Source organism: Rhincodon typus, chromosome 36 (assembly GCF_021869965.1).
Source record: "Rhincodon typus isolate 14 chromosome 36, sRhiTyp1.1, whole genome shotgun sequence".
Taxonomy (NCBI): Eukaryota; Metazoa; Chordata; class Chondrichthyes; order Orectolobiformes; family Rhincodontidae; genus Rhincodon; species Rhincodon typus.
In genome coordinates, this window is record NC_063367.1 from 13,214,382 (window position 1) to 13,238,209 (window position 23,828).

Genomic DNA, 23,828 nt, shown 5'->3' on the forward strand with positions numbered 1-23,828 from the left:
TATCTCAGATTCTCCAGCATCTGCAGTTCCTACTATCCCCAAATACATTAGCTTTCCTTTTATAAACACCGGGGGCAGAGCTGGGTATCATATAGGGAAGGGGAAGGACAGTTCACTATCCTGAATCAAATTATCCTTAAGAATAGCACAGCATCTTATGTCATGGGAAGTAACTGTATACTGCAGATGTAAAAAAAATGAATAAATTGTGATAATGAAATCAATTCAGGAAGTGTCCGATTCAAATGAGGAGATAGTGGATTGAAGAATTGGATTTTGATCTCCATGTCCATGTTGCACTCCTTTAAGTCAGACACTGCAACAGGTACCTGACTTCACAAAGCTATTCTCAATTTGTTAGAATCATTGAGGTTGACAGCATAGAAAGAGGCCCTTCAGCCCATTGAGTCTACACTGGTTAAAAACAGCCATAGAACTATTCGGCTCCCATTTTCCAACATTTCACCCACAGCCTCGTATGCCCAAATGTATATTTAAATTCAAACGTCACCATCTGCCATGATGGGTTTCGAATCCATATCACCAGAGCTTTAGCCTGAGGTTCTGGAATACTAGTCCAGTGATATTCCTGCTGTGCCATTGCTTCCTCTTGAGTGAGCAGAAAGCAGTCAATTTGTAGTATAGAATTTCAATATTGCTGACAAGCAAGAAATAAGTTGCCAAAAGTTTTCATCTTGTACTCATTGGGTCAAATGCAAGAATCTCAAAGTTTAAGCGACCATAATAATTGGTTGGCAAGTAGGTAAAGTAGCAGCCAAATTAACAGTGAGGTCCTATAAACAGCAATTATTTCAGAGTTGGCCGATCAGAATTGACTTGCCATTAATTCAGTGCTCTTTTCGCCTATAGTATAAACTGTTGTGAATGTTTGAAATTTGACACTCTTGCATTTGTCCTGATCGGTACAAGGAGTTAAGCTTCAGCAACATGTCCCTAGTTTCAGCAACGTGAACAGAAAACTTTAAGAATAGCTCTCCAGTAAGATCCTCATGTTTCACCTCCCTTTCTGCCCTTAGAACATGGGGGTAATATACTTGTATCCTTGAAGATGCCATGTCTAAGTTATGCTGCAAATGTAGAATTGATGGGATAAAGGCTCATCTTCACTACAATCTGACATAGCTGATCACTCATCTGTCGCGAAACCCATCTGATCTTCATCCTATTGAGGTCTAGTTTAACAGAACAGTATCACATTTTAAGAAAGAGAGCATTTTGCATTTACTTTTCACACCATCAGGAAATCCCAAAGTGAAGGAAGTACATCTTGCAGTCACTATTCTAATCCTAAAATATAGGAAAAGCAACAACTAAATTGTGCAAATGACTTAATAACCCAATAATCTGTTTCTTTGTAATGTTGTTTGTTGCACAGATACTGGTTCAGGGACTGGGGGGAAAATCTCGTGCAGTTTCTTGTAACAGTATATGGGATCTTTTATGTCCACTGGAGTGGACAAATAGGGCCTTGGTTTCGCTTTCTGATAGACAGTGCTGATATCAGTGCAGCACTCCCTCAGTATTGCACTAGGATGCCAGTTTAGATATTGTGCCCAAGCTATTGCAGTGGTGCCTGAACCACTGTTGGAGTTGTGTGGTGATCAGGATAATGTTTGGGGTGCACTACTCTAAGACAGAGATGTGGCTAGAGTCTTAGGACTTTTAAAGTATTTCTTTATCTTCACCATATGAACACGTCGATACTAATTAAGTGCAAGGTCTAAGCTACGTTCCTTTTCTGGAGTTTAATTATTATCATCAATGAAACAGCTTCATATATTAGTGCTTAGGTACTAACTCCTCACCTTCTCAGTCTATGGTGACAGTTCTCCCACTGAGCAGGTGTGATTTATCCAGAAGACCATAATGCATAGAAGCAGAAGTAGGCCATTCAGTCTGTCAAGCCTTCTCTGACTTTCAGTAAGATCTTGGCTGATCTGATCATCCTCAACTCAACTTTCGTGTTTTTTTCCCCCCATAATGTTTTATTCCCTTACTGAATAAAAATCTGTTGATCTCTGCCTTGAATATACTGAATGACCCAGCCTCCACAGCCCTCTGTGTTAAAGAATTCCACAGACTCACAAACCACTGAAAAGAAATTCCTCCTAACCCTTATCCTATCTGTGTCCTAAATGGGCAACCCCTTACTCTGAGATGATGCTTTCTGGTCCTAGACTCTCCTACAGGGGGAAACAACGTCTCCAACATCTACCATATCAAATCAATTTATGTCAGACATACAGAGAAAATTAGAATGCCACTGGGTTTTCTAAAAAGATTTTACTACTTGGTTTTGTTAGCAACAGCTTGAGGGAAACAATCCAAAATTGATCTTCTGTCATCTTTCTCCAGTCATTATTTGTAGCCAGATACCTCCAGAAGTGAATGTGCTGGTCTTGACTAACAGACATGGTCAGGAATTGACAGGCTTAATGATCGCTTTCCAAATTGCTACGATTCTGTAATTCTGACCTATCAGGCTTGTGCAGAGTCATCTTAACATATTCATTTTTTTTAGTGTCTATTGACACCCAAGAGGTTACAATTAATCAGAAGTGCTATGGCTACAAGAACAGGTTAGGAGCTGGGTATTCTGTGCTGACTCACTCACTTCCTGATTCTTGAAAGCCTGCCCACCATCCTTTTAAAAAAAAATCTTTGATGGGATGTAGGTATCACTAGCAAAGTCAGCATTTATTGCCCATCCCGAATTGCCCTTGAACTAAGTGGCTTGCTTGAACATTTCAGACATTTTCAGAAGAGTCAACCACCTTGCTGTTGGTTTGGCATCATATGTAGACCAGATAAAAATGGCTGATTTCTTCCCTTTAAAGGGCACCATGAACCAAAAGCATTTTTACATCAACCAATGGTGCTTTCATGGTCACCATAATTGAAATTAACTTTTCATTCCAGAATTATTACCTGGTGGCTGCTGGGATTTGAAACCATGCCCCCAGTGTATTAACCTGGATGACTTGTCCAGTGATATTACCACTGCACCATTGTCTCCCCAAGGCACAGGAAAGGCATATCAGGGAGTAGTCTTCACTTCCCTGGTGGATGCAGATCCAACAACACTCAAGAAGTTCACCACTATCCAAAACTGAACTGTTTTAATTGGCACTCGATCCACCTCCTTAAATGTTTACTCTCTACCGCTGATATATAGCAGCAGTAATGAGCATTTCAGAAAGAATTCACTGCAGCAACTTTAAAGTCTCCTTTAACTGTACTTTCTAAACTCAAGTTCAAGTAAAAGAACAAAGGCAGCAGATACATGGGAACACAATGGCCTCCAAGTTTTCCTCAAAGCCACAAATCATTCCTACCTGGTCCTGTATCACTATTCCTATTGCATTAGATCAAAATCCTGAAACTAGATCCAAGCAAGGCTCTTCAACTACTTAGAGTTAGAAATTCATAATCATACAACTCGGAATCAGACTCTTCAGTCAAGTTCATGCCAAATGTAATCCCAAACTACACTGGTCCCACCTGCCTGCTCCTGGCCCATATCCCCCCAAATTTTTCCTATTCATGTACCTATCTAAATGTCCTTTAAACATTGAAATTGTACCCACATCCACCACTTCCTCAGGAAGTTTATTTCACACATGAACCACCCTCTGTATAAAACATTTGCCATTAATGTCTTTTTTTAAAATCTCTCTCTTCTCACCTTAAAAATGTGCCCCCTAGTCTTGAAATCCCCCATTCTAGGGAAAGATAACTACCACTAACTCTGTCTATTCCTCTCATTACTTTATAAATTTCTATCAGGCCGTCTCTCAATCTCCTTCACTCCAGTGAAAAAATCCCAGCCTATCCGGTCTTTCTTTATAACTCAAACCTTCCATACCTGCCAACATCTCTTCTGGACCCTCTGCAGCTTGATAATATCCTTCCTATAACTGGGTGACCGGAACAGGACACAGTATTCCCGGAGAGGCCTCACCTCCTGTACAACCTCAACATGACTTCCCAACTCCTATATTTAAAGGACTGAGCAATGAAGGCAAGCATGCCAAACACCTTTTTAACCACCCTATTTACTTCCTTTATTTACATCTTGATACAGTCATAGACTCTCTAGTGTATCTAGGACCTCCCTCAGCACGTGCTTACTTTCGACTTGGTCTCTTCTCTCTTGCTAAGGTCAGCATCATATGATAACTAACTTCATCATGATTTGCATGGATTTCATTATAGCACTGTGTCTGGTTTTGTTATCTGGTTAGACAAAGGAACTCAAAATCACTGCATTATCAAATCATTCAATTTTACAAGATACAAGGCTAATAGAAAGACAAAGAAATGGCTAAGAAGTTAGCTGGGGTAAATCAGGGAATCAAAGACAAATGGCCAGAGATAAACATTTAGAAAATTAGGGCTGGAGAAATAGATGGATAGAGAGAAGTAGTAAGATAAAATGGGGACAGAGATAAAATGGTAGAGAGTTGGACAGAAGGAGAACTGAATAAAGACCTTTCTAATATGTTACTAATTGTTCTTAAGATGTTGAGAATCAACGACAAGTTTAACATTCATTGTCCATTCATTATTGCACTTGAGAAGGTAATGGAGACCCACCTTCTTGAATCACTATAGACCCTATGGTATAGGTACACCCACAGTGGTAGTCACATTTTGATTCAACTGAGTGGCTATTAAGAATCACCCACATTGCCGTTGATGTGGTGTTGTGTATAGATCACATCTGGTAAGAATGACAAATTCCTTCAGTGAAGACCATCAGTGAACCAGGGTTTTGACTCCAATCCAGAAGTTTCATGACTATGATCAATAAGATTTTACTCTAGATTTGTTCAGTAATTGAATTAAATATCCCCAGCCTCCATGGTGTGTCTCGAGCTCATGTCTCAAGAGTATTAACTCAGGTCATTGACATACCCATCCATAACATTCCCATATGATTCCAACCCTCTTAAAAAGGGAAAATTTACATTGAACAGCAGAAGGAGAAAGAGATGGACATAGTGGGGAAAGTGTGTGAGAAAGTGAGACAATAAAACAGACAGAATATTTTGTGCAGGCATTGCAATGCAAGAGGACTGTATAGTTGGTTGCCTTGGTACCAACTGAAGGACAATGAACTGGAGTAGTTCCAACTATCCACGTTCATGGGATTTTAAAGGGATTCAGAAATGTCCAAATATTCAAGGACTAGGCAGGAATACATTGTTGTTCTCTGATGGTTGACAGACAATCTGATTCCATGCAACCAGGGAATTAATTCAGAATTGCATGCATATTTCAGTTTTGAAGTGGAGGTGACATTTTCTGCGACCTGACCCCATGAATAAAGTATTACCATTATATTGTGGTCTGAGCTGCTGGAAATTTGAAGTCGAGTGATATGGAGATATCAAGTAGCGTGACTGACAGCTCATCTTAAGCTGGCTGGAGTTTCTCCGTACTCAACTGCATGAATTATCAAGCTCCCAGCTGCGATTTATAGATCAAATCGCTTAACAGCAGGTCACGTTACAACTTTGGGCGGGCACGCATGCTAATATTGCCCTTTTGAGTGGCAGCTCGATAACAATATCGGTCACAGAATGCAAGTTTCTTTTCTTCCGAACAATTGCACAAAATTGTTTGGTCTAAGCTTAAAGGAACCCAGCGCCCTCATTTCCAAAGTACTCAGGGGATAACTGAGATTGTGAACCTGCTTAGAGTTCTGTCGCTGAGATGCCAAGTGCTCCATCAAGTTAACGTTACAGTCTCTAGACACTGATCTCCAAATAAATTCCTCACAAACTTGATCCATCTGAAAGTGTTCCTCTTCTTTCAGTTGCTAATTCATTGTTTAACAGGCTGATATCCATGAATTAAACTTGCAAGAATTTACAAGGGTTTTATTGGAAATTTAGCACAAACATCAGTTTCCACCTTTCTCTTTCTGTACCTTTTCCCTTTTCAGAAGCCAAATTGTCCACTTGGGAAGAGCCTGGCCTTTTTTAAGTTTAAGAAAAATACCAAGTCTCTCAATAATCTGACTAAGAGCAAGCAACAAATTGGTACCCACCAGGGGGCAGCAATACAATAACAAAAATGAAGAAAGGATAGGGAAAGATGTTTAAACGGTGTCGGAGGGAGAGACAATTGAAAAGATTTACAAGGATGCTGCCAGGGTTGGAGGGTTTGATCCGTAGCGAGAGGCTGAATGAGCAGGGGCTATTTTCCCTGGAGTGCCGGGAGGCTGAGGGGTGACCTTATGAAGGTTTATAAAGTCATGAGGGGCATGGATAGGGTAAATAGCTAAGGCCTTTTCCCCACTGTAGGGGAGCCCAAAACTAGAGGGCATAGGTTTAAGGTGAGAGGGGAAAGATTTAAAAGGGACCTAAGGGGGCAACTTTTTCATGCAGAATAAGCTGCCAGAGGAAGTGGTAGAGGCGGGTACAAACACAACATTTAAAAGGCATCTGGATGGGTATATGGATAGAAGCATATGGGCCAAATGCTGGCAAATAGGACTAGATTTATTTAGGATATCTGGTCGACAGGGACGAGTTGGACCGCAGGGTCTTTCCATGCTGTATATCTCTATAACAATATGCCCCAGCCCTTGTGGTGCTCATCTTTCTCTCAAAAACATAGAGGGTGCTGCTGTTCCATCTCTACCTGAACAGCGAACCCAGCTGTTTTTGTTTTAAATGTTCAGATGTGTTATGACACACCATTGGAATAGGTGGAACTTGAACTCAAGCTTCCCAGCTGAGATAGGGACAGTATCTCTGCACTACAGTTGCACAAAGTCCAATGGTCTGCATTTCTAACTCTAACCCATCAGTCTCCCACATACTTTTGATTCTCTTCATTCTTTCCCAAGTTGTGTTGGTCACTGGCAAGGCCAATACTTATTGCTCGTTCCTTTTCCTGGGCTTTGCACTTATATCGAGGATCTATGTATTTACCTGGTGTGATTGTCCATGATGCTGAAAAGCCACACATACTGTGACTAAGCCCAAGATATCAACTGGCAGCAGGAAACCCGTCGTGCACATTCTCACCCGGACACCAAACTGGCTGAAGAAATGGACAGCTCAGACCAGGCAAGTGATGTCAGCTGGCCATGTGCATTTATTGTTCCACCTAGTGGTGGCATTTGCTATAAATACGGCCACCTTCATCAAAAATCGCTCTTCCTTGTTGCAACCCAGAAAACCAGATCTCGACAGCCTGGGTCAAGGAATGCAGCTTTTGACATACTCTTTTTTTTTCCCCATTGTACAGTCACAAGCAGTCCACCTATTCTACACATACTTTATTGAAGCAACGTATAAAGGTAAAGTTTTATCAGACCGTGAGGGGCTGCTCTCTTTCTCATTTGAAAGAGATGACTGGGTGGTGGTTTAACCTGAGGGTTACCACACCTCAGGCAAGGAGGAGCTTGAGAAGGAGAGTCCTTAAAGGTAGCCTCAGTTACCTACTGCAATTACTACCTCAACCTACTGCAATTCAGTCTGCATTGCAAACTAGCCATCCCGCCAACTGAGCCACTGACTGAAGCAATACATGGTACAGCTGACATAAGATAAAAGCTATCATGCACCTCCCTTACACTAACAGTTACAGGGTTATGCAGATATCATTGTGTAATCGTCCATCAGAAATGTTCTTTGAACTTCCCTTATATTGGCATAACTGAGAGTGTGGGTTACATGCACATCCACCAAAGTTATGACAGTGGGTGGACAACATCCCAATGAATGGCAATACAGCAATTTAGCTGCAGAAATTTAATGGACTGGATTGAAATTCCACTGGCACCAACATACCCGTGAATGAATATTAAAGAAAATCATGCAGACAGCTCGAATTTTATTGCCTGCATTTTTGGTCTGCGCACCTTTCGTGCAAGACTCCGTTATTTGTAAAATCTACCCTACTATTTGTGTATCGTTTTACAAAACCTGTTTTAGGTGCAAATAGTTCTTTGCTTCCCAAAGTTCCTTGTTAGATTATTCAGTATTTTTCCCATTTCTCCTGCGTTTTTGATGTTCCTCAAACCCTTAAGTCATCTTCCCACTCACTGTAGTTATTTATAGGCTTATCAAAGACAATGGGTTTCCATTATCCAGGACGGTTTTGGTTCTGAGGAAGTTAATTTTAACTTGGGGCTTATTGCGCAATATTGTGTATGCTAACCCATTATGGCCCAAAATTATATTTAATCTTCCAGAGTGGGGTTAACCCTCATATAGAATTAGCAAAATTGTGAACAGTACCCAACCAAGCCAAGCTGCAGGATTGTTAATATTAGATATCGAGAGATTTCTGTTGTCAAAACCCATGTTTGTATCTAATGTAATACTGAGTGTTTCTCAACATCAGAGATCCAAGTCACAGGACACCAGGTTACAATCCAATAGGTTTATTTGAAATCACAAGCTTTCGGAGCGCTGCTCCTTCATCGGGTCAAGTGGACTTACTGGTGTCATGTGAGTTCTGACTGTCCACCCTGGTCCAACACTGGCATCTCCACAACAGCGGAGATGTATATCAACTGCACCAGATATCCTCCCTTTTTGCCCACTGGCTCTTTGAGTAGTCAACAAAGAAAGACCTTTATTTATATAGTGCCTCTCAGAGATGTTTCACGCAGAATAAATTAGAAGTGAACAGCATGATTCCAGAATGGGACAAATTTGGAGGTGTTTCTTCATGGCAGACTGAATTCTCAGCTCATCGCTGTTCAGTGTGTTTAATACACATCTGAATAGGCAAGCATGTGAAAAATGCTGGGGCATCTGAATATTGTCAAGATCTGCGAGTCTTCACTAACTGGACACTGAGTTGTGTGTCCAGAAAAGATGGTGTTTATCTCACCTCACTGCGCTGGAGTCAAACATAGGTTCTGAAGGTCTTATCAAAACTGTACTGCAGAACCCAATACCTTCTACAAGTAAAATGCAAAGTAATTACTCAGAAAGGGCACTATTTCTGTCTCAGAAATCTTTGGTTTGCATCTTTGTTGTGCAGCGATGCTCCTATCTTTTCTGTAGCTGTTAATTACCACACTTAATAGCAAATTCTCCCATCTCAGTATTTGTAGACAAACTAGCCATTTGCCTCAGGAGAGCAATGCCAATCAAAGCGCAGAATCCTAATGTTTTCATGAGGCATTACAACATTAATAAGAATTGAAGAAATGATGCCTTTCATATATTTACAATCTACCTCAACTTATCTCCAACAATCTTTTCACTCAAAATGCACCATCCAAAGACCCAACCATGACTTTTATGTAGAGTTATATTTTGAGATTTGGATAGAGTTGTTACAAAGAAGAAGGAAACAGACACTTGCATTTGTAGAGCACTTTTCACGTATGTTTGTGGTCTCAATGTGCTTTACAGCCAAGGATTTACTTTTTGAAGTGGAGCCAATGCTGTAATGTAGGAAATACAGCAGCCAATTTGTACTCAGATGGCTCCTGCCAACAACAACGCGATAATTACCAGATAATCTGTTTTTGTCTTATTGACTAAGATATAAATATTGACCATGATAGAAGGAATACTCTTCTCTATCAAAATAATGTCACAGATTCCTCCGCACTGCTTAAGCGGGCAGATGGGGCCCAGTTAATGCCTCTCCCTAAAAGAAGCTTCAATCAGACTGCCAGGTTCTTCACAAGAGAATTAGCCTTGATTTTAGCTCATGCACTGGAATGGGATTCACACCCAGAACATTATGAGTCAGTGGTGAGAGAGCGACTAACAGGGCCACAGCTGATGCAACCAAGGCGCACACAGTCCATTCAGCCTATTGAGCCTATGCTACACACAGGCCACCTATTCCCCATCTGACCACATCGACATATCCTTAACTTGGTTTTATCCAACCATTGATCTGTGTCTTCCACACACCCCTTTTCCCACTGTTTACAAGCTATTCCATGTCTTTCTGGTGTGAGCTATTCACACATTTCATGCTCAGTTGATGATATTTGTACAAGGGAACAGTTACCATTCAGCGATTTGATTCAGTTAATAATTCCCGTATCATTTCACATTAAACCTTCAGTATAATTCTCCAATTGCACCCACCTGTGAGTTGAACCTCATAATGATATCAAAGCCTTTCTTCAATCAACCTCACTCCCACAAACTCTTTATGGTCTTGAATGCATTCACTAAGCTTACATTTTAGTTGATTAAAAAAAATTTCAGACAATTGCCATACACTATAATTTTAACTTGGTGGCATTGACACACCCCTTGAGGTGCTCGACCAATGCTGGAGGGGATACATGCACCTGCGCTAAATGAGATTGATTTATATATAGCAGAAAATTAAAAGATTGATCTCTGATAATTAGCTGAACAACTACATGGTGGGAGTTGCTTGTACAAAAACTGACCTCAGGACCAGTAGGCCAGAAAGTGAGGGAGGTATTATATCAAGTTACTTTGTGTCTGCTGCACCAAACCAGGCAAGTTGACTAGTCGTTCATGTTTCACACAAACTTTCTCCCACCCATGTCCGTCTAACTCAACCAACATATTCCGTTCTCCTTAGCTTCCCCTTATATCTGTTTACCATACCCATCACCTCAACTAATCCTTGCAATTGTAAATTCTACATTCTCCCTACTCTTTGGGAAATTTCTCCTGGATTTCTTATTAAATAATCACAGGTGTCATATTGATGATCCTCATTTAGGATATGACAATGACCATACACTAATGACGTAGGGTCACTGGAGTCAAATCATTAACTGTTTCTCTCTCCACAGATGCTGTCAGACCTGCTGAGTTTCCCCAACACACACTGGTTTCGTTTCAGCTTTCCATTGTTCTTTGTTTTATTAAAAATGCTTATGATCACTGCTCTGTGAGAAATCAGCTGTTTAGAGTGTGGGTTTCCTTCCTGGAACGTGCTCATGCGCAGACAGGACAGGGCTGAAGTATGATGCCCGTTCCTGGTGCATAGTTTGATAAGTCTCACTATCTCAAATATAGCCGCATGGCTAAATGACCCAGAGGTCTGATGAGCTCAAGGGATAGCACTCCAGCAAGAAGTGAGGACAAAACCGGATATAATAGATTCGTAAAGAAAGCTGGACTTTGAAAATAGTCATGGGAAATCCATAGCCTGTCATTGGAAAACACCAGAATGATTCATTTATTCCCAAAGATGTTCACCATGTTTTGACTGGCTTCGTGCTAAGTAGTTTTACTGTGCTTCAGTTTAATAAGTGTGCGAACATGTACAAAATTACTCATTCGCACTTAGCACATGCAATACACGAACCTTGTTGATACACACTGCTGTACTCAACCCTGGCTATATTACAAATTCACAACTCACCCATATCATAAAATGACAAATAGATGCACAACACAATTAAAAATAGGTTTTTGTAAATCTCATTAAGTGTTAATTTTACAAAGGTGTGGTTGGGATGGGCCGAGGTCTAAAACCTTCAAAAACCTTCAAAAACGTTGTTGATTTTTGATGATTGCCATAGGTATCGGACTAGGGATCAGCTATCAGTATGGGAATCAGGTCCACTGTGTTATAGACAGGTCCATGACCCCAGTTGCTAATCTGCCTTGTAAAATTGCCCCATATATTACATTTCACTTAGGATCAAGCGACTGCCTTCTCTCTTGGCGTCAATTCTTTCTTAAATCATTCTGGAGTTATGCCTCCATGGCTCAAACCCAATTCACAAGCTGATCACTTATCGTGTGAAAGAAAATGACCTTATTACTTTTTTAAACCTGTGTCACCATGTCATGGTGAAGTAATGTTTTGGATTTATCTTCCCTATGTTGTTTGTTGTCATGGACACCTTAGTGAGACTCTGCCTTAATCCTAAAACAAAAACGAAATACTGTGCAGACGCTAGAAATCTAAAGCAAATGCAAGAAGTGCTGGAGAATCTCAACAGGTCTGGCAGGTTCTGTAGAGAGAGAGACAGAGTTAACACTTCAAGTCCAATATGTGCTATATACTTCCAGCCCTTTCTGTTTCTATTTCTGTCTTAATCCTCTCCCTTTCAGTCTTTAAGCATTACCAGCCTTGTGGTTCAGTCCTCTGAGATCCTGCACTAATGCTAATCCCTGAGAACACATAAGAGACCATACCAACTGATGCTAATTTATATCCAAACGTGCAGTCTATATTTAATAAAGCAACTGCAATTCTCTCACATTGCCAAGCTAAGCCATTTCTCCCACAGCATCCAACATAGAAATGTTCATAAAAGGAACACATTAATTTGAATATGAGCAAGTGTATCGGAAGATGAGTTCTAATGAGAAGATTGTGCCCTTAAATGAAATGGTATCTTATGCGCATCTGAGTCCTGATTCTACTCATTATACTTAATGCCTTCAATCTGCCTGCAGAAAACTCCTGTTAAAGATGGTGTCATTGAAAATCCTGCAAGATTGCAAACACCACAAAGTCTCAGGTCTGCATCACTTGCTTGGTTCAGACAACAATCCACCCATCCAGCCCAAATACCACTTCCACTTGTCCAGCTCATCATCCCCACCAGCCCCTCTACCACCCAGACCCCTCACCCCAGGTCAGTAAGGGGTTTCACTCACCGAAGCATTTACTTTGGTTGGTGGCACGGTCAACAAAGACTTTGGCAGAGATCACATTGCCAAAAGGCATGAACATCTGCATGAGCTCAGCATCCCCGAACTCCTGTGGCAGATGGTAGATGAACAGATTGCATCCCTCTGGTCCTGGAGGAGATCAAATAGCACCATCAGATATTTATATTATTCGGTTGGCAAAGCATTCAGTAGCAAAACGTTTCACATCATCACACACTGAAAAATGCATAGTCAAGGGAGTAACTACTGATGGATGTCTTCCCAGTGGATCCAACTCATCAGCATAGGAGGGCATTTCACGTGGTACAGATTTATCTCCAGATCCACCACCCTATTGTAACATCTTTGAACATTCCCTGTTTATAAATTGTAGATGGTATTATCTTCAGAGAGATTTATATTGCAGAAACGTCACCGAACTCGAAACATTGACTCTATTTCTCTCTCCACAGATGCTGCCAGACCTGCTGAGTTTCTCCAGCAATTTCTGTGTTTTTTTGTTTGCTTTGTTTTCTTTCAACCATGATGAATCAACAATCAAGGATGCTAAGCATGTGACGTACCTAATGCAAAATGGTTTGAACATCCTGGGATGGAATATGTAGCTGCACCATTTATGTCAACTGATGCTGATCTCCAGTAAAAAAAAAGAAGAGGCGGGGGTGGGGAGATACTCAGTAAGGCAGTGGCAATATCACAGGATAAATAACCCAGCCAGTCCCAGGGACATGGGTTTAAATTTCACCATGGAAACGGATGGAATCTAAATTCATAAATATGGAACACTTGTTCTCAGTAATGGTGACCATGAAACTATCATTGGTTTGTTAATTAAGAAAAAACCCATATGGTTCACTAATGTCTTTCAGAGAGAAGGAGATCTGCCATCCTTACCAAGTCTGGCTTTTATGTGACTCCAGACCCATGGCAATGTGGTTGACTCCCAACTGCCCTATGACATGGTCGAGCAAGCCACTCAGTTCAAGGGCAGCAAATGCCAAAGACATTGCACCCTGTGAAAGAGCAAAAATAAAAGGATTGGAAATCTAGACAACCAAACTAACAATCCAGAGAAATTTGCATCCTATTCATGGTAGCTCGGTAATAAATGGCATGGAAAATGTCAATGAGAAACACAACTGAAGACTGAGAGACATAGGTTCAAACTGGTGATAGGTAAGTATAGGAATAATGGAAAGGAATTTCAAATTGAGATTGACATGCTGGGCAAATATTTCAATAGGGCAGTGCAAGCCCTTATTAATGTATGTCAATTTCATTATTAAGGCATAAGTGAAGGGCATTGCTTAATTGAGTACCTGCAGTACTTATAAAGAGAGATGTCTAGGATGCTGGGATTGCTAGGAAGGAAGCAGGCATATGTAATACTGCACTATGTGAATGTACCGATTATAAAGAAAAGGATTGGTGTCTAGTTTCAAACTTTGCCATGTGGCTTGAGATAGCAATTACAGGCTGGCTTTATCTTCCAGAGTCATTTTAAAGTGACAATACCAGCCATTGGAGAGGGAACTGAATACATATTATTAAAATTAAAATAGTCCAACTGGTCATCATTAGCAGTATCAGTATCTATGATAATAGCCATTTTGCCAATGTGTATCTGGACTCTTGATCTATATGTTCATGTCCCATTGTTCACGTAAGATGCAAATCCTACTCTTTTTTGAACCTCACACTGCTGGAAGACATCAATGGGTTAACTCCTTAAGATTCTGCTGAAGTTATGTTTTGGCAGAAGCCGATAATCAGAAACGTTAGTAAGGGCACAATGTCTTGCAAACACAATACAGGATGGGGTTAGAGTTTGACAATCTTAAGATCTGGGAAGTAGAGTAAGAGGCTGCACACTTAAGACAGAGATGAGGAGGAATTTCTTCTCTCAGAGGGGAGTGAATCTATGCAATTCCTTTCCACAGAAGGCTGTCATTCAGTATATTCAAGGCTAAGATGGACATATATTTTTAATCAGTAAGGGGATCAGGGGTTATGGGAAAAAGAGGCTTATCAGATCAGCCATGATCTCACTAAATGGCAGAGCAGACTGGATAGACCGAATTGCCTAATTCTGCTCCTACGTCTTATGCCTTATGGAAAGAGACAGGCTCAAGTACCAGATAAATCTAAGGATTGAAGAGACTGGATTCAACTGGCAGCAGGAAACAGCTGATTTTGTGTCTTTTCACAAACACATTTTATTTCAAAAAAAAAGGGCACAAAGAATATGAGTGTCAGTTGATTGTCAGAAACTAGAGGTTTTAAGTATTGCCAAATTTGGAGAGAAGAGGATCAAGTGAGCATCGAGATAAGGATACAAATGTCAACAGAGATTGGAATACAGTCCTGATCCTGCCTATTCAAGGGAGCTTGTGCAGCTGGTTAATGGCCCCTCAACACCATTGGAAGAGCAACAGAGGGGTGATTGTAAATTGGATATGTAGTGAAGAAATTAAGTTTGAAACTGGGGTTTTAGCCTCCAACAAAAAAGGGTCCAGGGTAAGTTTGTAGTAGACGCAACTATAACTTGTGATTGCTGAGTGTCGCCCTACTCTAATGATCATGGATAATTCAATAAAGTGACTGCCAGTTCTCAGAAAAAAGCTGCCTTGATTCAAGTCATACATTTGTAATTCTAGAGTCACAAATCTGGCTGGGAAGGGAAGGGTCTTTGAGGAAGAAAATGACCTAAATTTCCTCGATTCACAGTGGGTGCTTGATCTCAGTAAAGCTATATAGAAAGAGGGTCAATCAAAGAAGGCTCACGCTGTGATTTGATTTGATTTGATTTAATTGTATTAATGTCACGTACTGAAGTACAGTGAAAAGTTTTGTTTTGTGTGAAGTGCAGGCAGATGACAACATACAAAGACACAGAGTTCATAGGGTGATTGAACAGAATGAGGAATACAAAGTTACAGCTGCAAATAAACTGTACAAAAAGCAAGATCAACATTAGATTTGTAATTTGAGAGGTTCATTCAGAAGTCTAATAACAGCAGGCAAGAAGCTGTTATTGTTCCTGTTGGTAGCAACCTCCAACTTATGGAGGGAAAGATATGGGAACAGGTGATACATCTTGCTACACTATTGGCTGAAGAAAGATTTCATGACAGGAGTGATGAAAGAAACTTGAGTGAGAAAGCAAACTTTATTTTTTCATATTTCTTCAAGGGATATGACCATTGCTGGCTGTGACTTAATTTATTACCCATCCCTAATTGCCCAGAGAGCAGTTAAGAATCAGCAATGTTTGTGTGTCTGGAGTCACATGTAGGCCAGACCAGGTAACGATGAGAGATTTCCTTCCCTAAACAGCATTAGAGAATCATGTGGGTTTTTATTTACAGCATGGTTACATGGCTGCCATTAGGCTAGCTTTTTAATTACAGACTTGATTTTAATTGAATTCAAATTTCACCATTTGTCGTAGTGGGATTTGAGACCATGCCTCCACAACACTAACCTGGAGATTCTGGATTACTACTCCAATAGCACTAATATCGCCACCTCCCCCTGTAGTTCAATTTTCACAAAGCAACAGGGATGTGGATATTAAATAGCTAATGCTGTTCACAATGAATATAAACCAGTCAAGTTGCAACTGTGTTGGATACAACCCATCTGGCTTTAAGCTTAACTGATGGATGGCCGTAAGATAAAACCAAAACGCCAAAGCCTGATTGGATTATTCATGAAGGACAAGTTACAGTTACTTCATGAAAGGAGAGATTTGTCATGCTATCTGACATATAAACTTGTAGATTTTCCAACAAAAAACAAGGATTCATAATCCAAAAAAATCACTCAAATGTTGCCACATTGAGACCATGTCAATAAAAATGCAGTTTCCATTTCTGTTAGGATTTAGCCACCTACAAGTGTTATAAATCAAGACCTGTTTCCCTTCAAAACAAGATGCTCACAGTCACTTTTAAATTCCCAATAAGCTGTCGCCAGCATTGACAAAATGCAAACATTGAATCTTCCTTTGTAGGTCTTCCTGAACAATGCTGTTTCAAAAGTGACAAGTACATTGAAGTAAAATTAGGCAGAGACTCCATTTTGTCTTACCTTCTCTTTGCTGCTGAGGAATTATGGGAGGTTGCTGTGGAAACGCCTGACTAATGGGAGCATAAGCTGCTGGATAGGCCGCTGTTGGGGTTGCAAAAGAAGAAGTCAGGCTCACAATTATTTACTTATTTCCATTTATCTCAAACAATGTAAAGACTCAGCTCAATTAATATGGATTCTAGACCATAGGGCAGCAAATGTCCACAAATATTGGCATGTTTTGTGGCACTTTAGAGTGAAGTCTGGGATGCCCTGTTACTCAAAAATGAAGTTCATTGGTAACTTATGGAGACAAGACCATTTGGTTTAATAACCATACCACCATATCCCAAATCTTGTCTCGATTTAAAAAAAAAAATCCGTGGCCTTCAGAGACCTAATGTTTTCCTTTCATTCCTTATTTTGGCTCTTCATCAGCAGGCTACATTGTCAAAATAATGATGACATATTTTGAAATTACATATGAATTCAAGGTTATTGACGATGCCTCAATGGGCACAACAGTGTGCACAAGGTCCTGTGACAGTAATGTACAATGTTTTGCTGTGAGGACTGCTGACCCCACACATACTGACTCCAAACTTCAACCCTATTAGAATGGGACAGGTGACCAAAGTTTCGACGATATGTGGCAGCATTGGCTACGCAATGGCATGATGCCACCCCAGTTTCCCAACTGGTTAATTTACAATCTCAGCCACAAAGAGAAGGGTAAATCAGTAAAACTTGCCAATGACACATACTAGTCTGATCCGTTTTGCATACGTCAGAATGCAACTCCAGTTCAAACAGTAGGTTAACACCCAAGTATTAAAGGCCTTTCCCTCAGGGGACAGAGAGCTTCTAGTTGAATGATCTAACTATGGAGGAGCAGGCTTGAGGGGCCAAACGGCCTCTGCTGCTCTTATTCCTGGTAGGAAGTGAGGAACAGGTAGTGGTAGGGTGATTGATCTCTAACCAATCCCTCATGTCCCAGGTCACTCTCATGCATTCCCCCCACCCCTCCCTAACTGAGACAAGAGTAACACTGACAGAGGTCTGGGTGCAGGTTACCTGGCTGCACTCTTAATTGGGGAATGGAGCATGGAGCAGGAGAACCTAAACAGGGGGAGAAAAGGAAAGAATTATTTGACATTGCAGTTCATCTTTTTTCTCTCTCTGATTGGCAGGAACTGACACAGATTATCTATTTACTTAGTGAAAGTAGCAATCTATGGTTGAAGGCCCATCCCACACCCAGACCTGGTCTGGAACAGTGCACAGGCCCAAGAGAGGGTTAGGCCAGTTCTCTGTTCTGCATTTCAAGTGAGTGTGGAGAGTGCAAGAGCAGAGAATTAACCCTTGAGCATCCCACGTCTAATCAGACACTATTTTTGCTCTGGATTAGGACAGTGCTATTGCAGGAATACACTCACGAGACCAGCAGCCTTGGAGCTGAGGAGATGCCAGATTTTGAATCCGGCTGGAACTTTTGCTCTACCACTTTGGATCGAATGGAATCAAGGGTCACTTGGACCAGAGAAATAGACCGGCACACAAATTGCAAATCAGACAATTTCAGACAATAAGACCATAAGATATAGGGGCAGGATTGGGCCATTTGGCCCATTGAGTCTGCTCTGCCATTCAATCATAGCTGATATGTTTCTGAACCCCAATCTCCTGCCTTCTCCCTGTAATCCTTGATCCCCTTACCCAATCAAGTACCTATCTATCTCTGTACTATATAGACACAATGACTTAATCACCACAGCCTTCTGTGGCACAGAGTTCCACAGATTCACCACCCTCTGGCTGAAGAAATTCCCCCTCATCTCAGTTCTAAAGGATTGTCCATTCACTCTGAGGTTGTGCCCTCGGGTCCTAATCTCTCCTGCTTTTTGAAAGTCTTCTCGACGTCCACTCTATCCAGGCCTCTCAGTATTCTGTAAGTTTGAGTGAGATCCCCTTTCATCCTTCCAGACTCCATTGAGTACAGATCCAGAGTCCTCAACCACTCCTCATATAACAAGCTCTTCATCCTCAGGATCATTTTTGTAAACCTCCTTTGGCCCCTACCTCCAAGGTGCTCACGTCCTTCCTTGGATACGGGGTCCAAAAGCCATGCAGCACCAAATTGTCCAGGCAACCTCATGTGGACATATGAGTTAGGAGCAAGAGTAGAGCATTCAGCCTGCTCCTCCATTCAATAGGATCATTGCTGATCTGTTGTCATTCCAAATTCCATTTTCCCATCTACATCCCCCCACCCCCAATATCCTTTGATTTCACATCCAAAAAAAATCTACTTACCTCTGCCTTAAAAATACTCAATGATCCCATCACTATCACCTCCTTGAGGCTGAGTTCCAAAGTCATACAACCCTCTGAAATAAACGTTCTCCCATCTCTATCCTAAAAGGGCAACATCCACTTTTATCACAGATTCCCTTGGTTCTGGATTCACCCACAAGAGGCAGCATCCTTTTCATGTCCACCTTAGGTTTAGGGTCTGATAGACTTCAAAACAGTTATCTCTCACTTTTCCAAACCTCAGTGAAGCAAAGATCATTCTGTCCAACCTTTCCTCATAAGACAAGGTGACTAAAATAAAAGGATTGATGCCTGGCACATTCAAAAAATGTCCAGCTTTTTTTTGGACCACTCTGGTTTTTAGGCAGCTAGTCTACAGAGGGCATAACTGCAGGGCCAAATAAGACCCAACTTGAATCAAAGTGAGGCCATTCAGGGCTGATAGCAGGAAGCTCTTCTTCACATGAAAGACAATGGAAATCCAGAACTTCCCTACTCAAAATGCTGTTGAGACTAGGGATCAATTGTGAAAATTTGGAATTGAGATAGGGTCAGCACTGTGTGTAGATGAACTTAATCGTAGTATCCCCATGGTGCTGAAAGAGGCCGTTCAGCCCATTGAGTTTGCACTGGCCCTCTGAAGAGCATATCACCCAAACCTAAACCCCATAACCCTGCATTTACCATGGCTAATCCACCCAGCCCGCACATCCCTGGACACTATGGGTAATGTAGCATGGCCAATCCACCTAACCTGCACATAGATTCATACAGCATGGAAATAAACCCTTCAGTCCAACCGATCCATGCCAAACATAATCCCAAACTAAACCAGTTCCCTTCAAATATTTCTTATTCATGTACTTATCTAAGTATCTTTTAATCATTGTAACTGTGCCCACATCCACCACTTCTCTTTGTGACTGTAGGAGGAAACACACACAGACACAGGGAGAATGTGCAAACTTCACATAGACAGTCATCCAAGGCTGGAATCAAACCCAGGTCGCTGGTGCTGTGAGGCAGCAGTGTTAACCACTAAGCCACCGTGCCGCCCATAGGTAAGATACAGGTCAACGTCAATCAATTGAGGGCTTGTTCTTGTTCCAATGCTCCTATAAGACTTGGGATATTCTTAACACTTTGTAAATAATGCAGGTACTTGTTATTATTGATTTTCATTCCTGATTGAAAAGTAAATGTGTGTGTGTGTGTGTGTGAGAGAGAGAGAGTGTGTGTGTGTTTATGTGTGTGTGGTTGTGTGTATGTATGTGGTTGTGTCTGTGCATGTGTGCGTGTGTCTGTGCATATGTTTGTGTGTGCGCATGTGTGTGTGTATGTGCGTTTGTGCGTTTGTGCATGCAGTCTGCCAAATGATCGGGAATTTTTAATTTCTATTTATTTTGTTGAAAAATAAATCATGGTACAAGGCCTAGTCGATGCCACTTCTGCCACATAATTATTCGGTAGAGAGTGCCAAATCTGCCTGGCTCCAAGCAGCGGAAGTGTCAAATGGATTCACAATGCAACAGATTGCTTTGGTTACAGTGCACTTTTCTTCACCGTTGTGATGTGACACTTATTCACGGGAAGGAGCATTTTTCTTCATTTTATTCTAAATCAAAATCATGAGGGAATTGAATCTCCAATCCAGCTGGCCATAGCCCCTCTTGTTCAGTCAGACTGTCTGACACGGACTGGAGTTGGACTTGTCAAGTATTGCACTGGGAACTGGCTTTGCAGAAGGCTGCGCAGAACTTAGCTTACAATCTGTTCGACCCACCTGTCTGGAAATGCTGTCCTCACTGCCACAACTTCGATGCTAACTTCGTTTCCCATTAAGATAAAATCTTGCTCGTTATTTTTCGTCTTCCCCTCCCTCATAGAATCATATCATTAGAATCCCTACAGTGTGGAAGCAGGCCATTCAGCCCATCGAGTCAACACCGACCCTCCGAAGAGCAGCCCACCCCCATAACCCTGCAGTTCCCATGGCCAATCCCCACCTAACCTGCACATCTTTGGACTGAGAGAGGAAACTGAAGCACCCGGAGGAAACCCAGGCAGATAATGTGCAATTGTTACACAGACATTTGCTTGAGGTTGGAATCGAGCCCAGGTCCCTGGCACTGTGAAGCAGCAGTGCTGAGCACTGAGTCACTGTGCTGCCCCTCCTGACATGCCATGAATAATACATCAAACTCTTTAACTCAACAGACCTAGGAAAATATTTATATTCTACACACCCTCTCTTACCCATCTCTATCCAAACCTATCAGCGAAATCTTCCAATCATTTCTCCCTATCTTGCATTTCCTTAACTGTTTGCTCCATGGGAGCTGAGTATCTTTGTTGCTGCAAGGACACAGTTCCAGATAGGGACTAGCAGCTCACCCTGTGTCTCATTCAGTTCTTCACAGGCAAGCCACACTCATCCCCCCTTCCCACCCATGGAATGAGTCTCAGTCAACCATTAAACTCGGGTGTCCTTGTCAAAGGGGAATTAATGCAGTGTCAAAGCAGATTCTGCATCTCCTCAGATGCCCACATACGTTTTCACTCAGAACAGGGAGCTCAATGGGAACCCAGTGTGACTTTTATACCTTCTTGGAGTTCCAGGGTCTTGGAGGCTGTTTGGAATGGGTTGATTTCTGCCACTGTCATCAGCAGGGAGACAGTAGCACAGGGATAACGTCATTTCCCAATACTCCTAATGCGCGAGCAGGAAGGGTTCAAATTCTACCACGGCAAGTAGTAAACTCTAGATTTAATACATAAAATTTGAGACAGTAAGCTAGTCTCAGTAATAAAAACCACGGGGCTATTATTGATTATTGTGAACAGCCATCTAATGTCCTTTAGGGAAGGAAATCTGCTGTCCTTACTTGGTCTGGCCTGCATGTAACTCCAGACCCATAGTGATGTGGTTGACTCTTAACTGCCCTCTAAAGTGGTCTTAGGAAGCCGCTCAGTTCAAGGACAATTCAGAATGGATAACTACCACTGGCATTACCAGTGACGCCCACATCCCATGAAATAATAAAAAAAAAATGCTAAATCGCTAAAAGTAGAGAGCTCAATCCTAGAACTTCTGTGGCACTGGAAGATTTCAGAGTAAGAAACGTCCATTCACCCCTTCAGGATTATGCTGTCACTTTTGCTCCACTCATTTTTCCTCCTGACCAGGTGCTGCTAATCTTAGCATCCGACAAAATGCTGGAGGGGGCTGTGCGATGGGAGACGTATCTACAGACATTCATTAGGAGGGCGTCCTACAGAATGCATGTTTTAACATGGCAGATTCCTCAAAATTCCTAGCAACAGGATGGATTTGATTTGACTTACTATTGTCCCGTACCTAAGTACGGTGAAAAGTTTTGTTTTGCGTGCAGTACAGGCAGATCATAGAATGATTGTACAGAACGAGGAGTACAAAGTTACCACTGCAAAGAAGGTTCACAAAAAGCAAGACCAACGTTTGATTTGAAATTTGAGAGGTCCATTCTTTCTCATGAGGAAGTGACAGTGCAGTAACTTGGGGGACAAAGGGTTCAAAAATTCATTTTAGAACCTGCTTTCAGTAACTGTCTTGGTTTCTGCTCCTTTCTATCTAAGTTGAAATTCTGAACAATTATCAGATCACTTCGAGTCACCTACCCTCCAGGAATGTTCTGGTTGCAAACCAAAACCTGGGGCATGAGAATCGTTTATTTTTAATTTTCTTTGAATACTTTCATTTGTGAGTTATCAGAAAATTTGGGGATGAGGGAGAAATTTGTTTGGCCAGCAGTTAAAGACTTGACTAAACTTGTTAGCAGAGTCTATTCATTACCGACTAGTGTGAGAACTCAATGTTAGACAAATAAAAGTCAGAAAGCAGCTTGAAGGCAGGAAGTCACATGAAGAAGCCTCTAGGAATATGCCCAGTCAGATTTGGTTGCACTGATATTGTTTGAATGAGGGACATTACCCTGGCATTACTTGGATTGGGAGTGACAGGCAATATGAAGTGTTTTGGCATTGGAGAATTGATCATCCTGCAAACTGAAAGCAATGTCCAAACCATTGAGAGGTTAGACCACGTACATGCAGCAACTCTTGAGTCCAAGATCCCAGGGTCAAACACCAGGTTGGAGATAAGGTCTAGGGACATTGTTAACCACATCCCTGATCTCTGTCACAGACCCAACCACGCTCTCCAGCAAAACCCTTGCAAAATTTCAGGACATACTACAATTAGTGGATTCATTATTCTAAAATCAAAAGTATCAAATAAAACAGTACATAACCATTTAAAAACTAGCCCCACTGTGCTCTATACAGTTGGCTACATTCTTTAAATTAAGGGAAAACCGAAGAACTGCAGATGCTGGAAAACAGAAATAAAATCAGAAAATGCTGGAAAACTTCTGGCAACATCTGGGGAGAGAAAGCAAAGTTAATGTTTTGGGTCCAGTGACCCTTCTTCAGAACAAGACCCTGAAATGTTAAATCTGCTTTCTCTCCACAGATGCTGCCAGATCTGCAGAGTTTTTCCAGCAATTTCTGGTTTTGAGCTTGAAATTAAGGGCTCAGATTTCCAGGATTAAACATTCTTCTGTCCCTGGTTAGATCAAGTATCTAACTCCCCCAACATTATCCTTGCGGGCAGGAATTGTAGACACAGTTCACTACAGGACAGTTCAAGTGAGGAAGTGGTTCTCATTGTTCCAATTTGTCTTGCTCACTTAAGACCCAGTCATTGGCAAGGGAACAAAAGACTATGACGCACTAACATCATAAAGCCTGAGATCTTGTCCTGCCAGAAATTAT

At 41.4% G+C, this 23,828-nt stretch overlaps 1 protein-coding gene across 1 annotated transcript in view; it reads right to left on the bottom strand.

Moving 5' to 3' along the window:
• Nucleotides 1-23,828, bottom strand: part of celf6 (CUGBP Elav-like family member 6) — an 818,340-nt gene that overhangs the window by 32,953 nt on the left and 761,559 nt on the right. Inside the window, exons 10-12 of the mRNA XM_048617113.1 lie at nt 17,236-17,241; nt 16,725-16,805; nt 12,618-12,761 (exon numbers count right to left, since the gene is read on the bottom strand). Coding sequence (XP_048473070.1) covers nt 12,618-12,761; nt 16,725-16,805; nt 17,236-17,241 — 231 coding nt within the window. The remainder of the gene's footprint in view (nt 1-12,617; nt 12,762-16,724; nt 16,806-17,235; nt 17,242-23,828) is intronic.